This window comes from Ustilago hordei (genome assembly GCF_900519145.1).
Source record: "Ustilago hordei strain Uho2 genome assembly, contig: UHO2_contig_02, whole genome shotgun sequence".
In the NCBI taxonomy this organism is placed as follows: Eukaryota; Fungi; Basidiomycota; class Ustilaginomycetes; order Ustilaginales; family Ustilaginaceae; genus Ustilago; species Ustilago hordei.
In genome coordinates, this window is record NW_024545252.1 from 516,413 (window position 1) to 542,804 (window position 26,392).

At 49.7% G+C, this 26,392-nt stretch overlaps 9 protein-coding genes across 9 annotated transcripts; 7 read left to right on the top strand and 2 right to left on the bottom strand.

Moving 5' to 3' along the window:
* Positions 1–1,829: 1,829 nt before the first annotated feature.
* Positions 1,830–2,431, top strand: UHO2_00961 (uncharacterized protein; the record flags this gene model as incomplete). Its single annotated transcript, XM_041553429.1, has 3 exons — positions 1,830–1,949; positions 2,052–2,058; positions 2,166–2,431. 3 exons carry the CDS (start codon positions 1,830–1,832, stop codon positions 2,429–2,431), a joined length of 393 nt encoding a protein of 130 aa, XP_041409363.1.
* A 536-nt stretch (positions 2,432–2,967) lies between these two features.
* UHO2_00962 (uncharacterized protein) lies at positions 2,968–6,093 on the top strand (the record flags this gene model as incomplete). The annotated part of the gene is made up of 5 exons (XM_041553430.1): positions 2,968–3,136; positions 3,235–4,311; positions 4,391–5,110; positions 5,174–5,590; positions 5,669–6,093. The coding sequence occupies 5 exons, from the start codon at positions 2,968–2,970 to the stop codon at positions 6,091–6,093; spliced, it is 2,808 nt and encodes a 935-aa protein (XP_041409364.1).
* Positions 6,094–8,234: 2,141 nt separating this feature from the next.
* UHO2_00963 (uncharacterized protein) lies at positions 8,235–9,401 on the top strand (the record flags this gene model as incomplete). Its single annotated transcript, XM_041553431.1, has 1 exon — positions 8,235–9,401. One exon carries the CDS (start codon positions 8,235–8,237, stop codon positions 9,399–9,401), a length of 1,167 nt encoding a protein of 388 aa, XP_041409365.1.
* A 729-nt stretch (positions 9,402–10,130) lies between these two features.
* Positions 10,131–11,135, top strand: UHO2_00964 (uncharacterized protein; the record flags this gene model as incomplete). Its single annotated transcript, XM_041553432.1, has 1 exon — positions 10,131–11,135. One exon carries the CDS (start codon positions 10,131–10,133, stop codon positions 11,133–11,135), a length of 1,005 nt encoding a protein of 334 aa, XP_041409366.1.
* Positions 11,136–11,665: 530 nt separating this feature from the next.
* UHO2_00965 (uncharacterized protein) lies at positions 11,666–12,283 on the top strand (the record flags this gene model as incomplete). Its single annotated transcript, XM_041553433.1, has 1 exon — positions 11,666–12,283. The coding sequence occupies one exon, from the start codon at positions 11,666–11,668 to the stop codon at positions 12,281–12,283; it is 618 nt and encodes a 205-aa protein (XP_041409367.1).
* Positions 12,284–13,263: 980 nt separating this feature from the next.
* Positions 13,264–14,520, top strand: UHO2_00966 (uncharacterized protein; the record flags this gene model as incomplete). The annotated part of the gene is made up of 1 exon (XM_041553434.1): positions 13,264–14,520. One exon carries the CDS (start codon positions 13,264–13,266, stop codon positions 14,518–14,520), a length of 1,257 nt encoding a protein of 418 aa, XP_041409368.1.
* Positions 14,521–15,879: 1,359 nt separating this feature from the next.
* Positions 15,880–18,444, top strand: UHO2_00967 (uncharacterized protein; the record flags this gene model as incomplete). The annotated part of the gene is made up of 4 exons (XM_041553435.1): positions 15,880–16,394; positions 16,547–16,635; positions 16,694–17,778; positions 17,965–18,444. The coding sequence occupies 4 exons, from the start codon at positions 15,880–15,882 to the stop codon at positions 18,442–18,444; spliced, it is 2,169 nt and encodes a 722-aa protein (XP_041409369.1).
* A 3,117-nt stretch (positions 18,445–21,561) lies between these two features.
* Positions 21,562–22,413, bottom strand: UHO2_00968 (uncharacterized protein; the record flags this gene model as incomplete). The annotated part of the gene is made up of 2 exons (XM_041553436.1): positions 21,562–21,591; positions 21,766–22,413. 2 exons carry the CDS (start codon positions 22,411–22,413, stop codon positions 21,562–21,564), a joined length of 678 nt encoding a protein of 225 aa, XP_041409370.1.
* Positions 22,414–24,049: 1,636 nt separating this feature from the next.
* On the bottom strand, positions 24,050–25,992 carry UHO2_00969 (uncharacterized protein; the record flags this gene model as incomplete). Its single annotated transcript, XM_041553437.1, has 8 exons — positions 24,050–24,097; positions 24,134–24,159; positions 24,257–24,289; positions 24,327–24,363; positions 24,435–24,524; positions 24,798–25,034; positions 25,322–25,886; positions 25,925–25,992. 8 exons carry the CDS (start codon positions 25,990–25,992, stop codon positions 24,050–24,052), a joined length of 1,104 nt encoding a protein of 367 aa, XP_041409371.1.
* Between the last annotated feature and the right edge of the window lie 400 nt (positions 25,993–26,392).

Here is a 26,392-nt window from a genome sequence, read left to right on the forward strand (position 1 = left end):
AGGGCAGTGTTGCATAACCCTTATGCTGAGGGAACAGTAGGAGTGCAGTATCAATGGGATTAATGCCAGCAGGACAAGACAGTGCCAAACAGGGGACTAAGGCCCCTCAAGAGGAGCAGGATAGGTGTTGTGGGCTACACCAACCAAATGCATAAATACTCTCATTCTACCATAGCATACAAGTGGATCCCCATCCACTCTTTATTTATTATTTATACTTTATACTTACTTAGCTACATACCATTGCAATAGCAGTGCTCTTGCAACAACTCTCAATGTGTGTGTTGTATCACTGTTAGTTGACAACTGTAGGCAGTGTTCTTCAACACTAGCAGTCCAGTTCCTTACTGTAGGTGGTGTTCTTCAACACCTGCAGTCCAGTCCCTTGCTGTAGGCAGTGTTGCTTGACACCAGCAGTCCAGTTCGTTATTGTAGGCAGTGATTCACACCTGTGGTCCAGTAACTCCCGTCCTCTGTAGGCGATTAGCATATTGCAGTCCAGACGACATCCAAGAGCATTATCAACAGTACTACAAACACTCATACTGTAGGAGAGGGTGTATCACCCACTCACCAACAAACAAATGTTCATGCCATGCAACCTCTGAATGGAGTGTTCAAGGCAGTCAGTGGAGACTTACCAGGTGGTGATGCTTGGTTACATATAGGCGAAACATATCGAGTAGACCTTACTCAATCAAACTCAATATAACCCCCAAACCTAAGTCTCTGGCGCGCGACCGTTTACATATGGCTTGAAGCAATTGGGCTGTGAGTGGTGTCAGGGGTCTCGCGCCTGAAACCCAGGTCGGTCTGTCGAGATACTCGGTGACTATCAAACTGTGTGACAGCTATTGTCTTGGTATCGATCTCGATGAGCTTATCGCTCAGCGACTATCAAGTTGCGCGATGGGTGGTGTTCGTGTATATACTATCATAGGTTTCGGCTGACCTCTGTGGACACTCCGTTCAGGGGTAGCTCAGCATGATCAATATCAATGCATAGATTATGATGACACCAAGGTCTGGTGTGAGTGTTGATGATAATGAGGTTGATGGTGTTGGTGATGAGGTTGGTGGTGTCAACACAAGTGTCCAGTGTGTTGACTTGATGCTTGAAGTGATCCCCAGACTGCAGTGGACTACTGCCTTCGGTTCTATCTATATCTGGACCACTAACCTGCTATGGGGCGCCTTCGGACATCAGGTAGTGGTGATACAACACACACACTACAATGAGGCCCATAGTAATTCTCTAGCAGCCCCTGCTAGTGCTACATATTCAGCTTCTATGGAACTGTTGGCCACTGTCAGCTGCAGGCATGATGACCAACTACATACGAGGCTGTTGATGGTGAAGACATATCCCAATGTGGATCTTCTACACTCGCATGAACCGGCCCAGTCACTGTTGGCCCATCCAGTGAGTATCTGTCCGCCAATGGGTCCTATTGCTGAGAGACTCACCTGTATAGTGTCAGGGGTCTCGCGCCTGAAACCCAGGTCGGTCTGTCGAGATACTCGGTGACTATCAAACTGTGTGACAGCTATTGTCTCAGTATCGATCTTGATGAGCTTATAGCTCGGCGACTATCAAGTTGCGCGATGGGTGGTGTTCGTGTATATACTGTTGTAGGTTTCGGCTGACCTCTGTGGACACTCCGTTCAGGGGTAGCTCAGCATGATCAATATCAATGCATAGATTATGATGACACCAAGGTCTGGTGTGAGTGTTGATGATGATGAGGTTGATGGTGTTGGTGATAAGGTTGGTGAATGTCGATGATAATGAGGTTGATGGTGTTGGTGATGAGGTTGGTGGCATCAACATGAGTGTCCAGTGTGTTGACTTGATGCTTGAAGTGATCCCCAGACTGCAGTGGACTACTGCCTTCGGTTCTATCTATATCTGGACCACTAACCTGCTATGGGGCGCCTTCGGACATCAGGTAGTGGTGATACAACACACACACTACAATGAGGAGCAACCTTGATAGATTGCTGCTATGCTGACTGAAACTAATATATACTTATGCTGAAGTGATAACTAGTTATATGGTGAGTAGAGTGGATGAGGATCCACTTGACCTTTGATGATGAGAAAGCATGGTTATATACCTCTTCACAGCATCGCCAGCGATGCTGCTCCTGCTCTCTCTCTCCAGAGAGTACCTTCTTCATCGAGTACTGTTCCGGAGGCCTCTCCTCTTGCTTGGCACCCCTGTGTCTCTTGAGCTGTGTCGACTCCTTCGACACTGCTCCTCCTCCTTACTATCCTGCTGCTTGTTTGGCACCCCTGTGCCTCCTGAGTGGTGTCGACTCCTTCGACACTGCTCCTCCTCCTCAGGACCTGCTTGCCAGTGTCCTATACACTGCTCCTTCTCCTTTGACTGGTGACAGTTCTTTTGACTCTTGTCTCTCGAGCCCCTGAGTGGTAACCATCTGAGCTTGGTCCTCTTTGTGGCTGTGCCTGCTCCTTGAGCTTGGTCCTCCTCGTGGCTGTGCCTGGCCCTCCTCACATATGGCTCGGTCCTCCTTTGCATGTGAGTCCATAGGAGTCCATGGTCTCCATGGAGACCGCACTACGACCATGCTCTCTACTGGTATCGACTAGCTCTTTGATACCTGTGCTCCTTCCATATGAACCAGTGACCCTCCTGCTTCTTGAGCATCCAGGTGTCATGGGCCTGGAGGCCAATTCAAAGTTCAATCCCCATACGTCAACCCACTCAACCTTATCCAGCTCGATCACCAGCACAAGCAACTACACAAGCAACTACACAAAACCTAAACAGACCAACTAACTGACCCCTTCCTCATCAACCCACCCAAACCTCGAAGCAAGGAAGCCCTGCTCCATCAGGTATCAACACCTGTCATGTATGCAAGGGTATTGGCCATTGGGCCAGAGACTGCCCCAGCAGGAGGATAGACCCTCTTAGCTCTCAACCCATGGGACCAAAGGTTATGGTCACCACAGCAGACCCCTTTGAGGAGGCCACTGACTCAGGAGATGGCCACACAGGCAGCACTGAGATGGGTGACCCTGAGGCCATGGACCTCAGCTCATACCAGCAACCCATGGACCCCGATCACAAGGAGGAGCATGATGATGATGATGATGAGGGAAACGTCAGTGGGGTGATGCACTGATGGCATGCATTGCTCTACAAACCTCCTTGCCATCACTCTGTATATATCAAGATTGTCAAGTATGTTTCTCTACCAGTGGAGGCAAAGCAGTACTGAAGCTCTCTGGAATGGTTCAAGACCATCCTGCTCAGATACTAGCTGATACTGGTGCTGGTTTGTCCATAGTCTCAGATTCTTTCATTAGTAAGTACCAAATACCCACAAAACCCATAAAAACAAGATCAATCCATGGTGTCACCAGGCACCAACTCTCCATCAATAGTTCTGCGAGCATGCAGGTATCTATTGGTACACACAATCTGGGTGTGGTCAAAGCTTCAGTGGCTGACACTGCTGACTATGACCTCATCCTGGGGTTCACTGAGCTACGGAGGCTCAAACCCACCATACAATGGGATATGGGCCAGCTGGAGTTCAAGACTCAGGAGCAGGACCGACCCCCAAGGAGACCCCCTGAAGCAGCAAGAGCAGGGGACCTAACCATGAGGAGACCAACCCTCCATGGTAACGAGTTTGTCTCAGCAGAGCACATACTACAAGCAGCTCTGGAAGATGGACCCATAGGGTTCATGCTGTTAGAGGAGCCACCATCATCACTCCCAGCCTTTGGTTTTGTACCTACAGGCACAGACAAAGGAGTCGAGATGGAGGTGGAGGTAGACAAGGTGGTGATGGCTGCAGACATACCAAAGCCATACCAACACCTGCAAGATGTGTTCAATGAGGTGGAAGCAGACAAGCTGCCCCATCATACCAAGCATGATCTCCACCTCAAGTTGATAGAAGGAGGTAAGCCACCTCAAGGGCCCCTATACCTTAAGGGACCCAAGGAGATGTCCGAGTTGAGGAGGTACTTGGATGAGAACCTCAAGAAGGGGTTCATAAGACCATCGAAGAGCCTGGCACAATCACCAGTGCTCTTTGTACCAAAGAAGGATGGAGGTCTCAGACTCTGTGTGGACTACCAAGGTCTTAATGAGATCACTGTCAAGAACAGGGCACCATTGCCCCTCATCGAGGAGCAGCTGTTCTTACTCAGGAAGGCAAGGATCTATACCAAGCTAGACCTTAGAGCAGCATACAACCTCATCCGGATTGCTAAAGGAGATGAATGGAAGACAGCTTTTGGCACTCAGTTGGGACTCTATGAGTACCTAAGTGATGCCCTTTGGCCTAGCCAATGCTCTGGCTCACTTCCAGTCATTCATCAATGACATCTTCTGAGACATCATTGGAGTATATGTAGTGGTATACTTAGATGACTTCCTGATCTTCAGTGACACCAAGGAGGTACATGTGAAGCATGTCACTGAGGTCCTCACTCGCTTAAGAAGCAACAGACTCTTTGCTAAGCTGTCAAAGTGTGAGTTCCACACCAAGACAGTCGAGTTCCTGGGGTACATCATCAAACTGACAGGCATAGAGATGGACCCAGAAAAGGTGCACACTGTCAAGGAGTGGCCAATGCTGGAGTCAATCCATGACATCCAAAGGTTCCTGGGTTTTGCCAACTTCTATCGAAGGTTCATAGCCCACTTTGCTCGCATAGCCAAGCCCTTGACATCACTGGTAAAGCCTATAGAATGGTTCAAGAAGTTCGAGCTGCCAGAGGAGGCCCAACAGGCCTTCCACCAGCTCATCCAGGCATTCACATCAGCAGGAGTGCTTCAGCACTTCGACTACCACCTTCCAACAAGGTTGGAGACCGATGCAAGTGACTTTGCTATAGCAGGAGTACTCAAACAGGAGCATGAAGGACGATGGCATCCAGTGGCCTTCTACTCTAGGAAGATGTCTTCTGCTGAGAAGAACTATGAGATCCATGACAAGGAGCTCCTAGCTGTGGTTGCTTGCCTTACTCAGTGGCGACACATGCTAGCTGGACTACTGAGCCAACTGGTCATCCTCACTGACCATGAAGCCCTCAAGTACTTCAAGTCACAGAGATGCATCACAGGTTGACAGGCTCGATGGGCAATACTACTAGCAGACTTCGACTTCATATTGCAGTATTGACCAGGAGACAAAGGTGGTGAACCTGATGCTCTCACCAGAAGGACAGACATGCAACCAGCTGGTGAAGAGCGAGATCACAATGTGAGGCAACTACTGCCTCCTCAAGTGTTCAAGGAGACAGCAGACCATGACTCGACCCTAGTGGCCCCTATGCTCTTGATGGAGTCCATAGCATCAAAAGGTCTCAGAGACCTGGTCAAGATCTTCCAGCCCTTAGACCAAGAGCTACAGGAGATACATAAGAAGAAGCCCTTCGAGGTCAAGGACGACCTATGGTACAGTGGAGGAAGGTTGGTTATCCCCAAAGTGATCATGCCAGGGAGGACCAACAACCGACACTCAAGGAGTGCCAAAGAGGTAGATGGACAGTCTCTCTCTGTAGAGCATCTGCGATTCATGGTGATGACCCAATGCCATGATGGTATTACTGCTGGACATGTAGGAAGAGATGCTACCATCAAGGCAGCTCAATGACATTACTGGTGGCCAAACATGACAGCTTGGATTGCAGACTATGTAGCAAGTTGTCCTGTATGTACTAGGTACAAAGCTCCTCGTCACTGTCCATATGGTTTGCTACAGCCACTAGCAACACCAGACAGGCCCTGGGGCTCCATATCCCTCGACTTCATCGAAGGACTACCACCATCAAGGAACTATGACTCCATCCTTGTCATTGTCAACAGGCTGACCAAGTTTGCCATACTAGCTCCAACCCATAAGACAGTCACGGCCAAACAGACTGCAGTGTTGCTATACAGACACATGGTTAGACTTTTCGGATACCCAGATCACATGGTCTCGGACCGAGGTGTCAGGGGTCTCGCGCCTGAAACCCAGGTCGGTCTGTCGAGATACTTGGTGACTATCAAACTGTGTGACAGCTATTGTCTCAGTATCGGTGACTATCAAGTTGTGCAGTGACAGCAGGTGGCATTCATTGTATATACTATCGTAGGTTTCGGCTGACCTCTGTGGACACTCCGTTCAGGGGTAGCTCGGCATGATCAATATCAATGCTTCGGTTATGATGACACCAAGGTCTGGTGTGAGTGTTGTCAGGGGTCTCGCGCCTGAAACCCAGGTCGGTCTGTCGAGATACTCGGTGACTATCAAACTGTGCGACAGCTATTGTCTCGAGATACTCGGTGACTATCAAGTTGTGCAGTGACAGCAGGTGGCGTTTGTTGTATATGCTATCGTAGGTTTCGGCTGACCTCTGTGGACACTCCGTTCAGGGGTAGCTCGGCACGATCAATATCAATGTTATGATGACACCAAGGTCTGGTGTGAGTGTTGATGATGATGAGGTTGATGGTGTTGGTGATGAGATTGGTGATGTCGATGATAATGAGGTTGATGGTGTTGGTGACGAGATTGGTGATGTCGATGATAATGAGGTTGATGGTGTTGGTGATAAGGTTGGTGGCGTCAACACGAGTGTCCAGTGTGTTGACTTGATGCTTGAAGTGATCCCCGGACCGCAGTGGACTACTGCCTTCGGTTCTATCTATATCCGGACCGCTAACCTGCTATGGGCGCCTTCGGATGTCAGGTAGTGGTGATACAACACACACACTACGATGAGGAGCAACCTTGATAGATTGCTGCTATGCTGACTGAAACTAATGTATACTTATGCTGAAGTGATAACTAGTTATGGTGAGTAGAGTGGATGGGGATCCACTCGACCTATGATGATGAGAAAGCATGGTTATATACCTCTTCACAGCATCGCCAGCGATGCTGCTCCTGCTCTCTCTCCAGAGAGTACTTTCTTCATCGAGTACTGCTCAGGGGCCTCTCCTGCTTGGCACCCCTGTGCCTCTTGAGTGGTGTCGACTCCTTCGACACTGCTCCTCCTCCTCATGACCTGTGTCGACTCCTTCGACACTGCTCCTCCTCCTCATGACCTGTGTCGACTTCCTGTCTCTCGAGCCCCTGAGTGGTAACCATCTGAGCTTGGTCCTCCTCATGGCTGCGCCTGCTCTTTGAGCTTGGTCCTCCTCGTGGCTGTGCCTGGTCCTCCTCGCATATGGGCTCAGTGCTCCTTTGCATGTGAATCCATAGGAGTCCATGGTCTCCATGGAGACTGCACTACGACCATGCTCTCTACTGGTATCGACTAGGTCTTCGATACCTGTGCTCCGTCCATATGAACCAGTGACCCTCCTGCTTCTTGAGCATCCAGGCCCATGACAAGTGTTGATGATGATGAGGTTGATGTTGTTGGTGATAAGGTTGGTGAGTGTTGATGATAAGGAGGTTGATGGTGTTGGTGATAAGGTTGGTGGCATCAACATGAGTGTCCAGTGTGTTGACTTGATGCTTGAAGTGACCCCCGGACCGCAGTGGACTACTGCCTTCGGTTCTATCTATATCCGGACCGCTAACCTGCTATGGGCGCCTTTGGACATCAGGTAGTGGTGATACAACACACACACTACGATGAGGAGCAACCTTGATAGATTGCTGCTATGCTGACTGTAACTAATGAGTACTTATGTTTCTAAAGTATTGACTAGTTGTATGGTGAGTAGAGTGGATGAGGATCCACTCGACCTATGATGATGAGAAAGCATGGTTATATACCTCTTCTCAGCATCGCCAGCGATGCTGCTCCTGCTCTCTCTCCAGAGAGTACCTTCTTCATTGAGTACTGCTCAGGGGCCTCTCCTGCTTGGCACCCCTGTGCCTCTTGAGCTGTGTCGACTCCTTCGACACTGCTCCTCCTCATGACCTGGTGTCAACTCCTTCGACACTGCTCCTCCTCCTCATGACCTGGTGTCGACTCCTTCGACACTGCTCCTTCTCCTTTGATCAGTGACAGTCCCTTTGGCTCTTGTCTCTCGAGCCCCTGAGTGGTAACCATCTGCATGCTCCTTGAGCTTGGTCCTCTTCGTGGCTGTGCTTGGCCCTCCTTTGCATGTGAGTCTGTAGGAGTCCATGGTCTCCATGGAGACTGCACTACGACCATGCTCTCTACTGATCTCGACTAGATCTTCGATACCTGTGCTCCTTCCATATGAACCAGTGACCCTCCTGCTTCTTGAGCATCCAGGCCCATGACACGAGGCAGGCAGTTCATATCAGGAGCATGGAAGGCATTTGCAGAACAAATGGGTGTGAAGCACTCACTTAGCATGGCCTACCATCCTCAAACTGATGGTCAGACAGAGAGGGTCAATCAGGTCATTGAGCAGTACCTAAGGATGTACTGCAACTATGAGCAGAATGACTGGGCTGACCTGCTGGACACTGCAGCCTTTGTATACAACAACACAGTCCACAACAGCATTGGTGTCTCACCATTCTTTGCATGCTATGGATGGAACCCCAAAGCTCATCCTGACATCCCTCAACAACTAGGAGTCAATGATCCAGGTTGCTTCGAGTACCTCATGGATGGAAAGGAGTGTTGCAAGTACCTCCAGGAGCAGATCAGAGAGGCACAATGTAGATCAGTAGACCAGTATAACAGGAAGCACAAGGACATCAAGTTTAAGGTGGGTGATATGGTCTATATCAACCGACGAAACTGGAAGACAAGGAGACCCACACCCAAGTTAGATACCTGGTTTGCAGGACCCTACCCAGTTCAGGAATGGGTAGGACACCAAGCTTATCGAATCACATTGCCAGCAAACCTTAGGGTGCATGATGTGTTCCATGTCTCCATGCTCGAGCCAGCAAGAACAAGTTCTCTTCCTCAACATGCTGAACAGCCCACCATACCATCACTTCCAGATGAGTGTCATGGGCCTGGATGCTCAAGAAGCAGGAGGGTCATGGGTTCATATGGAAGGAGCACAGGTATCGAAGATCTAGTCGAGATCAGTAGAGAGCGTAGTGCAGTCTCCATGGAGACCATGGACTCCTATGGACTCACATGCAAAGGAGGGCCAAGCACAGCCACGAGGAGGACCAAGCTCAAGGAGCAGGCACAGCCACGAAGAGGACCAAGCTCAAGGAGCATGCAGATGGTTACCACTCAGGGGCTCGAGAGACAAGAGCCAAAGGAACTGTCACTGATCAAAGGAGGAGGAGCAGTGTCGAAGGAGTCGACACCAGGTCATGAGGAGGAGGAGCAGTGTCGAAGGAGTCGACACCAGGTCATGAGGAGGAGGAGCAGTGTCGAAGGGTTGACATCAGGTCATGAGGAGGAGGAGCAGTGTCGAAGGAGTCGACACAGCTCAAGAGGCACAGGGGTGCCAAGCAGGAGAGGCCCCTGAGCAGTACTCGATGAAGAAGGTACTCTCTGGAGAGAGAGAGCAGGAGCAGCATCGCTGGCGATGCTGAGTAGAGGTATATAACCATGCTTTCTCATCATCATAGGTCGAGTGGATCCTCATCCACTCTACTCACCATAACTAGTTATCACTTCAGCATAAGTATATATTAGTTTCAGTCAGCATAGCAGCAATCCATCAAAGGTTGCTCCTCATCATAGTGTGTGTGTTGTATCACCACTACCTGACGTCCGAAGGCGCCCATAGCAGGTTAGCAGTCCGGATCAAGATAGAACCGAAGGCAGTAGTCCACTGCGGTCCAGGGATCACTTCAAGCATCAAGTCAACACACTGGACACTCGTGTTGACGCCACCAACCTTATCACCAACACCATCAACCTCATTATCATTGACATCACCAATCTCATCACCAACAACATCAACCTCATCATCATCATCACTCACACCAGACCTTGGTGTCATCCTAACATTGATATTGATCGTGCCAAGCTACCCCTGAATGGAGTGTCCACAGAGGTCAGCCAAAACCTACGATAGTATATACCACAAACGCCACCAGCTGTCACTGCACAACTTGATAGTCACCGATACCGAGACAATAGCTGTCGCACAGTTTGATAGTCACCGAGTATCTCGACAGACCGACCTGGGTTTCAGGTGCGAGACCCCTGACATTAGAGTGGATCATTCAAGCAGCTCCTCATGATCACCATGACGGACCCAGACCTCAACAATAAGCTCGATAGACTACTCACTCTATTGGAAGCACAGCTAGAGGTTACCAGACAGGGTCATCAAGAGGAACGATTACAACGAGCTCAACTGAGCAGGGAGGAGACAATGGACCTCTCTCACTCAGAAGACCAAGCAGGAGGAGGAGATGAGTCTATGATAGGAGACCCACATACTCCTACTCCAGCTCCACGACCAAGACGATCAGTCTCATTCAACCTGGATGAGCAGGAGGACATCAACTACGAGAAGTATGCTTCACCTACTGGGCCAAGATATGTCAAGACTAAGCTGGACCCCTACAGCAGGACTAGGACGGACCCTTACCCCCTGGACCACGAGGAGGATACCAGCATCATGGCAGAGCTTAACCGGTCAAAGCCCATCGCCACCCCCTTTCCAAAGTTCAATCCCCGAGACATGGAGATCTTCATTCTAGAAGCCGAAGCATGGTTTAAGTTCAACCAGGTGTATGAGCAGACTAGGATGATCAACCACATGGGAGCTCAACTGGAAGGGACAGCAAGAGAGTGGTGGACCTCCAAGCTCCATATTGATAGAGCTAGAGAAGGAAGGTTGTTCAATGATTGGCACTACTTCACAGAGCGACTGTCAGAACAGTTCAACCCACGCAATGCTAGGATGGAGGCATACAACAAGCTGTTGGCTCTCAGACTCACAAGTGATGCTCCTGGTGCCACCACATGTCATGTAGAGCAGTTCAGAGACTTGGAGGGACAGGTCAACCTAGATGACAACGAGCTAGTGATTGATCTCTTCAGAGGAAGTCTCACTCACAGCATACAGGAGAAGTTCGAGAGGAATCCACCTGGGAAGAGATGGGAGTGGTACCGAGAGGTTGAGGAGATCGATCGACAGAGGATGCTACTACAGCAGTCCTCGGCTAGACACTCACTCCCAAATGCCACATCACCTCCACTAAGAACTGGGTCTCGGCCAAATCAAAGTTCGATCCCCATCTGACAACCCACTCAACCTTATCCAGCTCGATCACCATCACAAGCAACTACACAAGCAACTATACAAAACCTAAACCGACCCCTTCCTCATCATCCCACCCAACCCTCGAAGCAAGGAAGCCCTGCTCCATCAGGTATCAACACCTGTCATGTATGCAAGGGTATCGGCCATTGGGCCAGAGACTGCCCCAGCAGGAGGGTAGACCCTCTTAGCTCTCGACCCATGGGACCAAAGGTTATGGTCACCACAGCAGACCCCTTTGAGGAGGCCACCGACTCAGGAGATGGCCACACAGGCAGTACTGAGATGGGTGACCCTGAGGCCATGGACCTCAGCTCATACCAGCAACCCATGGACCTTGACCATGAGGAGGAGGAGCATGATGATGATGACGATGAGGGAAACATCAGTGGGGTGATGCACTGATGGCATGCATTGCTCTACAAACCTCCTCGCCATCACTCTGTATATATCAAGATTGTCAAGTATGTTTCTCTACCAGTGGAGGCAAAGCAGTACTGGAGCTCTCTGGAATGGTTCAAGACCATCCTGCTCAGATACTAGCTGATACTGGTGCTGGTTTGTCCATAGTCTCAGATTCTTTCATTAGTAAGTACCAAATACCCACAAAACCCATAAAAACAAGATCAATCCATGGTGTCACCAGGCACCAACTCTCCATCAATAGTTCTGCAAGCATGCAGGTATCTATTGGTACACACAATCTGGGTGTGGTCAAAGCTTCAGTGGCCGACACTGTGGACTATGACCTCATCCTGGGGTTCACTGAGCTATGGAGGCTCAAACCCACCATACAATGGGATACGGGCTGTCATGGGCCTGGATGCTCAAGAAGCAGGAGGGTCATGGGTTCATATGGAAGGAGCACAGGTATCGAAGACCTAGTCGACACCAGTAGAGAGCATGGTCGTAGTGCAGTCTCCATGGAGACCATGGACTCCTATGGACTCACATGCAAAGGAGGGCCAAGCACAGCCACGAGGAGGACCAAGCTCAAGGAGCAGGCACAGCCACGAGGAGGACCAAGCTCAAGGAGCAGGCACAGCCACGAAGAGGACCAAGCTCAAGGAGCATGCAGATGGTTACCACTCAGGGGCTCGAGAGACAAGAGCCAAAGGAACTGTCACTGATCAAAGGAGGAGGAGCAGTGTCGAAGGAGTCGACACCAGGTCATGAGGAGGAGGAGCAGTGTCGAAGGAGTCGACACCAGGTCATGAAGAGGAGGAGCAGTGTCGAAGGAGTCGACACAGCTCAAGAGGCACAGGGGTGCCAAGCAGGAGAGGCCCCTGAGCAGTACTCGATGAAGAAGGTACTCTCTGGAGAGAGAGCAGGAGCAGCATCGCTGGCGATGCTGAGAAGAGGTATATAACCATGCTTTCTCATCAATAGGTCGAGTGGATCCTCATCCACTCTACTCACCATACAACTAGTCAATACTTTAGAAACACAAGTACTCATTAGTTACAGTCAGCATAGCAGCAATCTATCAAGGTTGCTCCTCATCGTAGTGTGTGTGTTGTATCACCACTACCTGACGTCCGAAGGCGCCCATAGCAGGTTAGCGGTCCGGATATCGATAGAACCGAAGGCAGTAGTCCACTGCGGTCCGGGGATCACTTCAAGCATCAAGTCAACACACTGGACACTCGTGTTGACGCCACCAACCTTATCACCAACACCATCAACCTCATTATCATCGACATCACCAATCTCGTCACCAACACCATCAACCTCATTATCATCGACATCACCAATCTCATCACCAACACCATCAACCTCATCATCATCAACACTCACACCAGACCTTGGTGTCATCATAACATTGATATTGATCGTGCCGAGCTACCCCTGAACGGAGTGTCCACAGAGGTCAGCCGAAACCTAAGATAGTATATACAACGAACGCCACCTGCTGTCACTGCACAACTTGATAGTCACCGATACCGAGACAATAGCTGTCACACAGTTTGATAGTCACCGAGTATCTCGACAGACCGACCTGGGTTTCAGGCGCGAGACCCCTGACACGGGCCAGCTGGAGTTCAAGACTCAGGAGCAGGACCGACCCCCTAGGAGACCCCCTGAAGCAGCAAGAGCAGGGGACCTAACCATGAGGAGACCAACCCTTCATGGTAACGAGTTTGTCTCAGCAGAGCGCATACTACAAGCAGCTCTAGAAGATGGACCCATAGGATTCATGCTGTTGGAGGAGCCACCATCATCACTCCCGGCCTTTGGTTTTGTACCTACAGGCGCAGACAAAGGAGTCGAGATGGAGGTGGAGGTAGACAAGGTGGTGACGGCTGCAGACATACCAAAGCCATACCAACACCTGCAAGATGTGTTTGATGAGGTGGAAGCAGACAAGCTGCCCCATCATACCGAGCATGATCTCCACCTCGAGTTGATAGAAGGAGGTAAGCCACCTCAAGGGCCCCTATACCTTAAGGGACCCAAGGAGATGTCCGAGTTGAGGAGATACTTGGATGAGAACCTCGAGAAGGGGTTCATAAGACCATCGAAGAGCCCGGCACGATCACCAGTGCTCTTTGTACCAAAGAAGGATGGAGGTCTCAGACTCTGTGTGGACTACAGAGGTCTCAACGAGATCACTGTCAAGAACAGGGCACCATTGCCCCTCATCGAGGAGCAGCTGTTCTTACTCAGGAAGGCAAAGATCTATACCAAGCTAGACCTTAGAGCAGCATACAACCTCATCCAGATTGCTAAAGGAGATGAATGGAAGACAGCTTTTGGCACTCAGTTGGGACTCTATGAGTACCTAGTGATGCCCTTTGGCCTAGCCAATGCTCCGGCTCACTTCCAGTCATTCATCAATGACATCTTCCGAGACATCATTGGGATATATGTGGTAGTATACTGTCATGGGCCTGGATGCTCAAGAAGCAGGAGGGTCATGGGTTCATATGGAAGGAGCACAGGTATCGAAGACCTAGTCGATACCAGTAGAGAGCATGGTCGTAGTGCAGTCTCCATGGAGACCATGGACTCCTATGGACTCACATGCAAAGGAGAACCGAGCCACATGCGAGGAGGACCAGGCACAGCCACAAGGAGGACCAAGCTCAAGGAGCAGGCACAGCCACGAAGAGGACCAAGCTCAGATGGTTACCACTCAGGGGCTCGAGAGACAAGAGTCCTAGGACACTGGCAAGCAGGTCCTGAGGAAGAGGAGCAGTGTCGAGGGAGTCGACATCAGGTCATGAGGAGGAGGAGCAGTGTTGAAGGAGTCGACACCACTCAAGAGGCACAGGGGTGCCAAGCAGGAGAGGCCCCTGAGCAGTACTCGATGAAGAAGGTACTCTCTGGAGAGAGAGCAGGAGCAGCATCGCTGGCGATGTTGTGAAGAGGTATATAACCATGCTTTCTCATCATCATAGGTCGAGTGGATCCTCATCCACTCTACTCACCATAACTAGTTATCACTTCAGCATAAGTATATATTAGTTTCAGTCAGCATAGCAGCAATCCATCAAAGGTTGCTCCTCATCATAGTGTGTGTGTTGTATCACCACTACCTGACGTCCGAAGGCGCCCATAGCAGGTTAGCGGTCCGGATCAAGATAGAACCGAAGGCAGTAGTCCACTGCGGTCCAGGGATCACTTCAAGCATCAAGTCAACACACTGGACACTCGTGTTGACGCCACCAACCTTATCACCAACACCATCAACCTCATTATCATTGACATCACCAATCTCATCACCAACACCATCAACCTCATCATCATCAACATTCACACCAGACCTTGGTGTCATCATAACATTGATATTGATCGTGCCGAGCTACCCCTGAACGGAGTGTCCACAGAGGTCAGCCGAAACCTACGATAGTATATACCACAAACGCCACCAGCTGTCACTGCACAACTGCTAACCTGCTATGGGGCACCTGCAGATGTCAGGTAGTGGTGATACAACACACACACTACAATGAGGAGCAACCTTGATAGATTGCTGCTATGCTGACTGTAACTAATGAGTACTTATGTTTCTAAAGTATTGACTAGTTGTATGGTGAGTAGAGTGGATGAGGATCCACTCGACCTATTGATGAGAAAGCATGGTTATATACCTCTTCTCAGCATCGCCAGCGATGCTGCTCCTGCTCTCTCTCCAGAGAGTACCTTCTTCATCGAGTACTGCTCAGGGGCCTCTCCTGCTTGGCACCCCTGTGCCTCTTGAGCTGTGTCGACTCCTTCGACACTGCTCCTCCTCCTCATGACCTGGTGTCGACTCCTTCGACACTGCTCCTCCTCCTTTGATCAGTGACAGTTCCTTTGGCTCTTGTCTCTCGAGCCCCTGAGTGGTAACCATCTGCATGCTCCTTGAGCTTGGTCCTCCTCGTGGCTGTGCCTGCTCCTTGAGCTTGGTCCTCCTCGTGGCTGTGCTTGGCCCTCCTTTGCATGTGAGTCCATAGGAGTCCATGGTCTCCATGGAGACTGCACTACGACCATGCTCTCTACTGGTGTCGACTAGGTCTTCGATACCTGTGCTCCTTCCATATGAACCCATGACCCTCCTGCTTCTTGAGCATCCAGGCCCATGACACTCATCCAGGCCTTCACATCAGCAGGAGTGCTTCAGCACTTTGACTACCACCTTCCAACAAGGTTGGAGACTCATGCAAGTGACTTTGCTATAGCAGGAGTACTCAAGCAGGAGCATGAAGGACGATGGCATCCAGTGGCTTTCTACTCTAGGAAGATGTCTTCTGCTGAGAAGAACTATGAAATCCATGACAAGGAGCTCCTAGCTGTGGTCGCCTGCCTTACTCAGTGGCAACACATGCTAGCTGGACTACCAAGTCAACTGGTCATCCTCACTGACCATGAAGCCCTCAAGTACTTCAAGTCACAGAGACGCATAACAGGTCGACAGGCTCGATGGGCAATACTACTAGCAGACTTCGACTTCATATTGCAGTATCAACCAGGAGACAAAGGTGGTGAACCCGATGCCCTCACCAGAAGGACTGACATGCAACCAGCTGGTGAAGAGCAGGATCACAATGTGAGGCAACTACTGCCTCCTCGAGTGTTCAAGGAGACAGCAGACCATGACTCGACCCTAGTGGCCCCTATGCTCTCGATGGAGTCCATAGCATCAAAAGGTCTCAGAGACCTGGTCAAGATCTTCCAGCCCTTAGACCAAGAGCTACAGGAGATACATAGGAAGAAGCCCTTCGAACTCAAGGACGACCTATGGTACAGTGGAGGAAGGTTGGTTATCCCCAAAGTGATCATGCCAGGGAGGACCAACAACCGACACTCAAGGAGTGCCAAAGAGGTAGATGGACAGTCTCTCTCTGTAGAGCACCTGCGATTCATGGTGATGACCCAATGCCATGATGGTATTACTGCTGGACATGTAGGAAGAGATGCTACCATCAAGGCAGCTCAATGACATTACTGGTGGCCAAACATGACAGCTTGGATTGCAGACTATGTAGCAAGTTGTCCTGTATGTGCTAGGTACAAAGCTCCTCATCACTGTCCATATGGTTTGCTACAGCCACTAGCAACACCAGACAGGCCCTGGGGCTCCATATCCCTCGACTTCATCGAAGGACTACCACCATCAAAGAAGTATGACTCCAAGACCTATGACTCTATCTTAGTCATTGTCGACAGGTTAACCAAGTTTGCCATACTAGCTCCAACCCATAAGACAGTCACGGCCAAACAGACTGCAGTATTGCTATATGGACACATGGTTAGACTCTTTGGATATCCAGATCACATGGTATCGGACCGAGGCAGGCAGTTCATATCAGGAGCATGGAAGGCATTTGCAGAGCAAATGGGTGTGAAGCACTCACTTAGCACGGCTTACCATCCTCAAACTGATGGTCAGACAGAGAGGGTCAATCAGGTCATAGAGCAATACCTCAGGATGTACTGCAACTATGAGCAGGATGACTGGGTCAACCTGCTGGACACTGCAGCCTTTGTGTACAACAACACAGTCCACAACAGCATTGGTGTCTCACCATTCTTTGCATGCTATGGATGGAACCCCAAAGCTCATCCTGACATCCCTCAACGACTAGGAGTCAATGATCCAGGTTGCTTTGAGTACCTCATGGATGGAAAGGAGTGTTGCAAGTACCTCCAGGAGCAGATCAGAGAGGCACAACGGAGATCAGTAGACCAGTATAACAGGAAGCACAAGGACATCGAGTTTAAGGTGGGTGATATGGTCTATATCAACCATCGAAACTGGAAGACACAGAGACCCACACCCAAGTTAGATACCCGGTTTGCAGGACCCTACCCAGTTCAGGAACGGGTAGGACGCCGAGCTTATCGAATCACATTGCCAGCAAACCTTAGGGTGCATGATGTGTTCCATGTCTCCATGCTCGAGCCAGCAAGAACAAGTTCTCTTCCTCAACGTGCTGAACAGCCCACCATACCATCACTTCCAGATGAGGACCTCGACTTCGAAGTCGAAGCACTCATCGACAAGCGTTCACACAATGGGACTACAGAGTACAAGGTGTTGTGGAGAGGGTACACAGAGGAAGCTGCTTCATGGGAACCAGTAGAGAACCTCAACTGTCCCGACCTCATCCAGGAGTATGAGGTGTCGGAGGGGGGACGAGTGAGTAGACAAAGTAGAGAAAGGAGGAGAGAACAGGAGGAGTAGAGAGAGGAAGAGGAAGGAGGATGACGTTGAGAGAAGGAGGAGAGATGATGTTGGCGATGTTGGCGAGGAGGAGGAGGAGGAGTCAGCATGGACCAGACCAGAGCATGCCTCGACGGAGCTCGGCTCTTAAGAGGGGGGTAGTGTCATGGGCCTGGATGCTCAAGAAGCAGGAGGGTCATGGGTTCATATGGAAGGAGCACAGGTATCGAAGATCTAGTCGAGATCAGTAGAGAGCGTAGTGCAGTCTCCATGGAGACCATGGACTCCTATGGACTCACATGCAAAGGAGGGCCAAGCACAGCCACGAGGAGGACCAAGCTCAAGGAGCAGGCACAGCCACGAAGAGGACCAAGCTCAAGGAGCATGCAGATGGTTACCACTCAGGGGCTCGAGAGACAAGAGCCAAAGGAACTGTCACTGATCAAAGGAGGAGGAGCAGTGTCGAAGGAGTCGACACCAGGTCATGAGGAGGAGGAGCAGTGTCGAAGGAGTCGACACCAGGTCATGAGGAGGAGGAGCAGTGTCGAAGGGTTGACATCAGGTCATGAGGAGGAGGAGCAGTGTCGAAGGAGTCGACACAGCTCAAGAGGCACAGGGGTGCCAAGCAGGAGAGGCCCCTGAGCAGTACTCGATGAAGAAGGTACTCTCTGGAGAGAGAGAGCAGGAGCAGCATCGCTGGCGATGCTGAGTAGAGGTATATAACCATGCTTTCTCATCATCATAGGTTGAGTGGATCCTCATCCACTCTACTCACCATAACTAGTTATCACTTCAGCATAAGTATATATTAGTTTCAGTCAGCATAGCAGCAATCTAGCAAGGTTGCTCCTCATCATAGTGTGTGTGTTGTATCACCACTACCTGACGTCCGAAGGCACCCATAGCAGGTTAGCGGTCCGGATCAAGATAGAACCGAAGGCAGTAGTCCACTGCGGTCCGGGGATCACTTCAAGCATCAAGTCAACACACTGGACACTCGTGTTGATGCCACCAACCTTATCACCAACACCATCAACCTCATTATCATCGACATCACCAATCTCATCACCAACACCATCAACCTCATCATCATCAACACTCACACCAGACCTTGGTGTCATCATAACATTGATATTGATCATGCCGAGCTACCCCTGAATGGAGTGTCCACAGAGGTCAGCCAAAACCTACGATAGTATATACCACAAACGCCACCAGCTGTCACTGCACAACTTGATAGTCACCGATACCGAGACAATAGCTGTCGCACAGTTTGATAGTCACCGAGTATCTCGACAGACCGACCTGGGTTTCAGGCGCGAGACCCCTGACAATGAGGACCTCCACTTCAAAGTCGAAGCACTCATCAACAAGTGTTCACACAATGGGACTACAGAGTACAAAGTGTTGTGGAGAGGGTACTCAGAAGAAGCTGCTTCATGGGAACCAGTAGAGAACCTCAACTGCCCCAACCTCATCCAGGAGTATGAGGTGTCGGAGGGGGGACGAGCGAGTAGACAAAGTAGAGAAAGGAGGAATAGAGAGAGAAGGAGGAAGGAGGATGACGTTGAGAGAAGGAGGAAGGATGATGTTGGCAATGTTGTCGAGGAGGAGGAGGAGGAGTCAGCATGAACCAGACCAGAGCATGCCTTGACGGAGCTCGGCTCTTAAGAGGGGGGTAGTGTCATGGGCCTGGATGCTCAAGAAGCAGGAGGGTCACTGGTTCATATGGAAGGAGCACAGGTATCGAAGATCTAGTCGATACCAGTAGAGAGCATGGTTGTAGTGCAGTCTCCATGGAGACCATGGACTCCTATGGACTCACATGCAAAGGAGGACATGAGCCACATGCGAGGAGGGCCAGGCACAGCCACAAGGAGGACCAAGCTCAAGGAGCAGGCACAGCCATGAAGAGGACCAAGCTCAAGGAGCAGGCACAGCCATGAAGAGGACCAAGCTCAGATGGTTACCACTCAGGGGCTCGAGAGACCAGAGCCAAAGGAACTGTCACCGGTCAAAGGAGAAGGAGCAGTGTATAGGACACTAGCAGGCAGGTCCTGAGGAAGAGGAGCAGTGTCGAAGGAGTCGACACCAGGTCATGAGGAGGAGGAGCAGTGTCGAAGGAGTCGACACCACTCAAGAGGCACAGGGGTGCCAAGCAGGAGAGGCCCCTGAGCAGTACTCGATGAAGAAGGTACTCTCTGGAGAGAGAGCAGGAGCAGCATCACTGGTGATGCTGTGAAGAGGTATATAACCATGCTTTCTCATCATCATAGGTCGAGTGGATCCTCATCCACTCTACTCACCATACAACTAGTCAATACTTTAGAAACATAAGTACTCATTAGTTACAGTCAGCATAGCAGCAATCTATCAAGGTTGCTCCTCATTGTAGTGTGTGTGTTGTATCACCACTACCTGACATCTGCAGGTGCCCCATAGCAGGTTAGCAGTCTGGATATAGATAGAACCAAAGGCAGTAGTCCACTGCAGTCCAGGGATCACTTCAAGCATCAAGTCAACACACTGGACACTCATGTTGATGCCACCAACCTCATCACCAACACCATCAACCTCATTATCATTGACATTCACCAACCTTATCACCAACACCATCAACCTCATCATCATCAACACTCACACCAGACCTTGGTGTCATCATAATTGAAGCATTGATATTGATTGTGCCGAGCTACCCCTGAACAGAGTGTCCACAGAGGTCAGCCAAAACCTACAATAGTATATACAATGAATGCCACCCGCTGTCATCACACAACTTGATAGTTGCTGAGTGACTAGCTCATCGAGACTGATACCAAGACAATAGCTGTCGCACAGTTTGATAGTCACTGAGTATCTCGACAGACTGACCTGGGTTTCAGGCGCGAGACCCCTGACAGTGCTCTCCGGTAGTGTCAATTGTTCTGTGGAGAGCGTTGATCAAAGCATCATCAAGGGAGTGGCTCCATTTTGGGTACTTCTTGTCATATGCTCCCTCAAGGTGTTTCATTGCATGAGGCACAGGTCAGAGGAATGACTTCATGTGAGTGCTCCAGCTGTAGTAGCTGTGTGATGTGAGCTTCAGTACAGGTTCAAGAAGCTTTGCTAGGGTGCAAAAGTTATATTGCTTGTCACCATCATCAAAATCTGAGTCAGAGTTGGCTCCTTCATTGGCTTTGTTGTTGATGGCCTCTGGCTCATTCTCATTTGTGGCATCATTGTCAGCTCACACCTGGGTGGTCTTGCCTTTCCTGCTTCCTTTGGTCCTCATACTGGTGTCAACCTGGGTTTTGGCATCTTCTACCATGATTGTTGATGGGCTTCAGTTAGCTTGGTTGGTAGCTTCTTCAGACTCTTAATCAGTTGAAGATAACAATTAGTATATGCCATTATTGGGGCCACAATCAGGCTCCCTTACCACAGTCATATGCTTCTTGTAATGCTTGATTATTTCATTTGTATGGATCTCTATCACAAGCACATATATATACCCTGTTGCTATCTTTAGTCATGTCTGAGTCAGATGAGTCACCTCCTCTGTGACCTCCTGAGTTGCCATCTTCTACTATGCCCCTGAACCATTGTCATGCCAACCTTCATGTATTTCATTGTGTTCATCGCTTATGCACACATCTGATCCCTTGGCGCTTCAGCTGCTACTCGTGCATTCTTCTTGAGATGCCGACGCATTTTCAACTGACAGGAACTCTTAATAGTGACAGACGAGATGCGAGGATATACCTTTATGGTTGTCTTGATCTAAAGCTTCACTTTTGCTGAGTTGTCGACCTGAAGGGCGGTTGCACATGATCAACGGCCGGCAGGAGATAGGTCAAAGAGGGAAGCAGAAAGTAGACGTCAGTGTCAGTCCATACATCATACAGCCACTGGGATTTAGAATGTCTACTTAGCTGGCAGCTAGCTAGCCGGCTCGGAAGACATCTCATGCTCTAATCTACTCACCTTGGTATGCGTACCAGTGATGGTCTTCTTGACGCGCTTCCACTTGCCCGAGTATACTGGACCCTCTCCATCGTCCGTCTGACCATCATCTCGCTCCACGATCCAGAACTCCGCAGTCAGCAACGCAATCGATTTGCCCACCTGCTCCGAGTATACATCCATCTCGATCACCGATCCAACGGGGCACGCATTCATATACAAGACGCTCAGATTCTGTGAAACACCGAGGAATGACCAGGGCGTTCCCATCGCGCCCGAAGTGTGATAGAAGATGACCATGCTGGTAATATTGTCGACCAGAGTGGCACTGCAGCCACCATGCATATTGCCAAGACTGTTGTCCATCTTCTCGGTGACCCGCATGCGTAACACAAGACGTGTGTGGATGTCCTTACGTACTGGCGTTGTGTCTGTTGCACTGCCGGATGTCTTCATTGTGAGTCGGGCTGTTTCGTTTGAGTCGTCAACATCGGCAGCTTCGCGGACGAGATTGCCATTCTCATCGAGACCTGTACGCTCAACTGAGATCACCGTGACGGAGGGATCCACTGCTGAGCTTGAGTACCCGTGGTAGTCGGCCAGATTCCTCGTCATGTTGACGGCATCCTGCGTTGCCTCTTGCAGATTTTTTGGTGCTGGTGCTGGCATCTTGTTTAGGGCTCCCGAGTTGCTCGCCTGTGAGGTCTACTTGCGGTGTGGGAGTACTTGATGAATAAGTGCCTGGTCGCTGTGCACTGAGAATCCGGTTATATTTTGGCTTCTGTGTTCGTACTAACTTGTAATGCTAGCGATGGATCGTAAGGCGAGAACGCTCGTGTGTTGATTGCAGATGCAAGGCAAGAAGGCTTCGAATGTGCTTGCAATTCACTGCACGAAGCTTGAAGACCCTTTCACACTTTTGGTAGCTCGCCATCCGGTCAGATCCACCCGAAATCCAAGTCTCTTGTGAAACTGCATTGTTTTGTGCTTCAGGGAACACCCAGTCAGAGGTCACAATTGGCACTTTCGAGGATTCTCCTGATAACCAGAACAGTCGCTTACATCTGTTCTGGTCCTCAATTTGGCCTGAAAATTCAGTTGAGGTTAATGCAGAAGAAAACGATCCGATATGATGATGCATGCTGACATAAACGTAATTGGCAATCAGATGGGACAGATTAATCTGGAGATCGGGTGCAACATAGTCCCACTTGTTGTCAAGCTAGGTCATGAAGGAGGATACTCCCATGTCCAGCATGCATCTCACAATTGTATATATACAAAGCTGAGGACACTAGGTCCTCACCATGTTTTACTAGTCAATCGAGTATACATGTTTCTGCCCTAAAGTAGTAGTTGTTACAGGGTCAGAAGGATAGCACAAGAGAGTGTGCCAAATTGATCAACAGCAGTCATGGGAATGTCGTGCAACAGAGCAGTATATGAAGGGTGTGCAATGGATCAATATATGAAGGGAGTGCCAGATTGATTGGTGCCGAACCATTGGGGATCAACAAGATTAATTGGGCTGGCAGCACATATGAATTATGAGATCGATCGAACCCCAGGAATCCAGATCAATCTCATGGGATTGGTCAGGGTCAGTCAGATCAGCACACCTCAACTAGTCAGCTGATACAAACAAGTACTTGGAGCTGTGCTGATGTGACCACATGACCAAGGGGTTGGGTCACAAGGTTCAACAAGTGACTAAAGGGGTTTCACAAGACAAGTCAAGACAGAACTGTGCCAACATGACCACATGACCAAGGGGTATGGTCACGAGGTTCAACAAGTGACTAAAGGGATTCACAAGATAAGGTTGAGAAGGAGCTGTGTCAAAGTGACCACATGACCAAGGGGTTTGGTCACAAGGTTCAACAAGAGGCTAAAGGGATTCACAAGACAAGGTTGAGAAAAGGAGCTGTGTTGAAAGGGGTCATCACACATCATCAGGCAGAAGGAGATCATGAAGGCAAGAGGGCAGTGTTGCATAACCCTTACACCATGCAAACGGTAGGGGTGCAGTATCAATGGGATTGATGCCAGCAGGACAATAGTGTCAAAAAGGGGACAAAGGCCCCTCAGGAGGAGCAGGATAGGTGTTGTGGGTGACACCAATCAAATGCATAAATACTCTCATTCTACCATAGCATACAAGTGGATCCTCATCCACTCTTTACTACATACTCTATCTACTTTACTTACTTACTCAGTTACATACCATTGCAATAGCAGTGCTCTTGCAATGACTCTCAACATGTGTGTTGTATCACCATTAGTCAACAACTGTAGGCAGTGTCCTTCAACACTTGTGGTCCAGTCCCTTGCTGTAGGCAGTGTTGCTTGACACCTGTGGTCCAGTCAGTTATTGTAGGCAGTGACTCACACCTGTGGTCCAGTAACTCCCATCCTCTGTAGGCAATTAGCATATCGCAGTCCAGACAACATCCAAGAGCACTATCAACAGTACTACAAGCACTTGTACTGTAGGAGAGAATGTTTCACTCACTCACCAACAACCAGTGTCCATGCTGCACAACCTCTGAATGGAGTGTTCAAGGTGGTCAGTCAAGACTTACCAGGCAGCAACATTTGGTTATGTTTAGGCGAAACATACTGAGTAGACCTTACTCAATCAAACTCAATATAACACCCCAAAACTAAGTCTCTGGCATGCGACCGCTTACAGTAACCTGCTGTGTTCTCCTGAGCTTGGTCCTCTTCTTGGCTAAACTCAGAACCCCTTTTGTATGTGAGACCCTTCCTTGTGTCCTATCCTACCTTTGATGATGGAGGCCTTCCCTACCAAGTCTCCTGTTGCTTCCTTGTGTCCCATTGGTCCATTCCATACTGATGGGGCTTTGTGCAACATGTTTTGGTGAAATCAACCCAATGAGTGTGTTCCACTTGATTTCAGCAAAACTGATCAGAAACCCCCAACATGGTTGATTTCCCTGAAATCAACCAGAAACCTGTGTTACAGTTGATGTCACATTTCATGCACCTTTTTTGGTGCACCACATCTTCATCTTGGATCTTTGTGCACAGACCTGATCTTCTGCACAGGTCCTGTGACAAAAACCTTCCAGAGCCTCTAAGCAGGCCTCTTCCTTTGACTCTTCAGAGCAGTTGTTGATGCCAAAATGCTCCACAAGCCCTTTAGCTGCTGTGGAGATTCTTTCCAGGGCAGCTTCTGCATCTGTTCCCTTGGCAATATCAATGCTTCTGTAAGCTGAATTGATATTGCTCTGCAAAGGCTCTGGTCTTTGGGGTGAAGCTCTATATCCCTGCAAAAGAGAGGGTAGTCTCATTTGACTAGTTGCCAACCCAGCTTCAGCAGCTGTTTGCTTGGAACCACTTGGAGTATTGGGGGTGGTGGTGGTGGTGGGTTGGCCTGTGCCATGTTGGGCCACCTCCTTGTATCCAGCCCCCCCCCCCCCCCCTCCCCCCCCCCCTGCTCTGCTTTGTTCCAGTGAAAAGGGTTCTTGAGAGGTTTGAATTTGTCAAACTTATTCCCACAGTGAGCCCTTAGGATCTTGGGGGCAATACCAGGAAGATAGTCATTGAGCCTTACCTTGTCATATTGTGGGTGGCCAAAGACTGCTGAGCTGCCATAGACCATGACATCAGCAACTACATGAGCCTTGCCCTGGCTGACAAGCCCATCCCACTTTGCAACTAGAGACTGATCCAGCCAGAACTTGTGGTGGCAGGGGGGATGGGACTTGCAGTTGCAAGGCTTGCACTTTACCTTGTAGCTGCCAGAGTCAGCAGGCATGCAGTCAATGCTGACCTGCAAGCATCTTTCACATGGCCCACAGTGCCTGGCAGCCAGAATCTTGCAAGCCCTGGCATGAAGCTTAGGCTTCTTGAAGACATGCATGCCTCCCACTTTCTTTGCTGTTGTCACCTTGACACAACCTGAACATTTGATGAGTTTGCTCTCCTCACTATCAGCTTGGCTCCCTGCTGCCAAGGAAGCGCTCTCCTTGCTTGTGTCATCGCTGCCTGATTCATCAGACCAGTAATCACCTGTGTCTAGCAGACTGGTTCTTATGTGATCAAGAGCATGTCCCCCTGTGTGGTAACCTGCTGTGTGCTCCTGAGCTTGGTCCTCTTCTTGGCTAAACTTGGAACCCCTTTTGTATGTGAGACCCTTCCTTGTGTCCTATCCTACCTTTGACAATGGAGGCCTTCCCTACCAAGTCTCCTGTTGCTTCCTTGTGTCCCATTGGTCCATTCCATATTGATGGGGCTTTGTGCAACATGTTTTGGTGAAATCAACCCAATGAGCATGTTCTGCTCAATTTCAGTGAAACTGATCAGAAACCCCTGATGTGGTTGATTTCCCTGAAATCAACCCAATGAGTGTGTTCCACTTGATTTCAGCAAAACCAATCAGAAACCCCTGTCATGGTTGATTTCAGGGAAATCAACCAGAAACCCATCTTACGGTTGATGTCACATTTCATGTGCCTTTTTCTGGGTGCACCACATCTTTATCTTCATCTCGGATCTTCCTGCACCGACCCGATCTCCTGCGCAGTTCCTGTGACACAAGTGAGTGGATCGCCATCCACTCTACACCATACATAACTAGTTATCACTTCAGCATAAGTATACTTAGTTTCCATCAGCAAGTTGC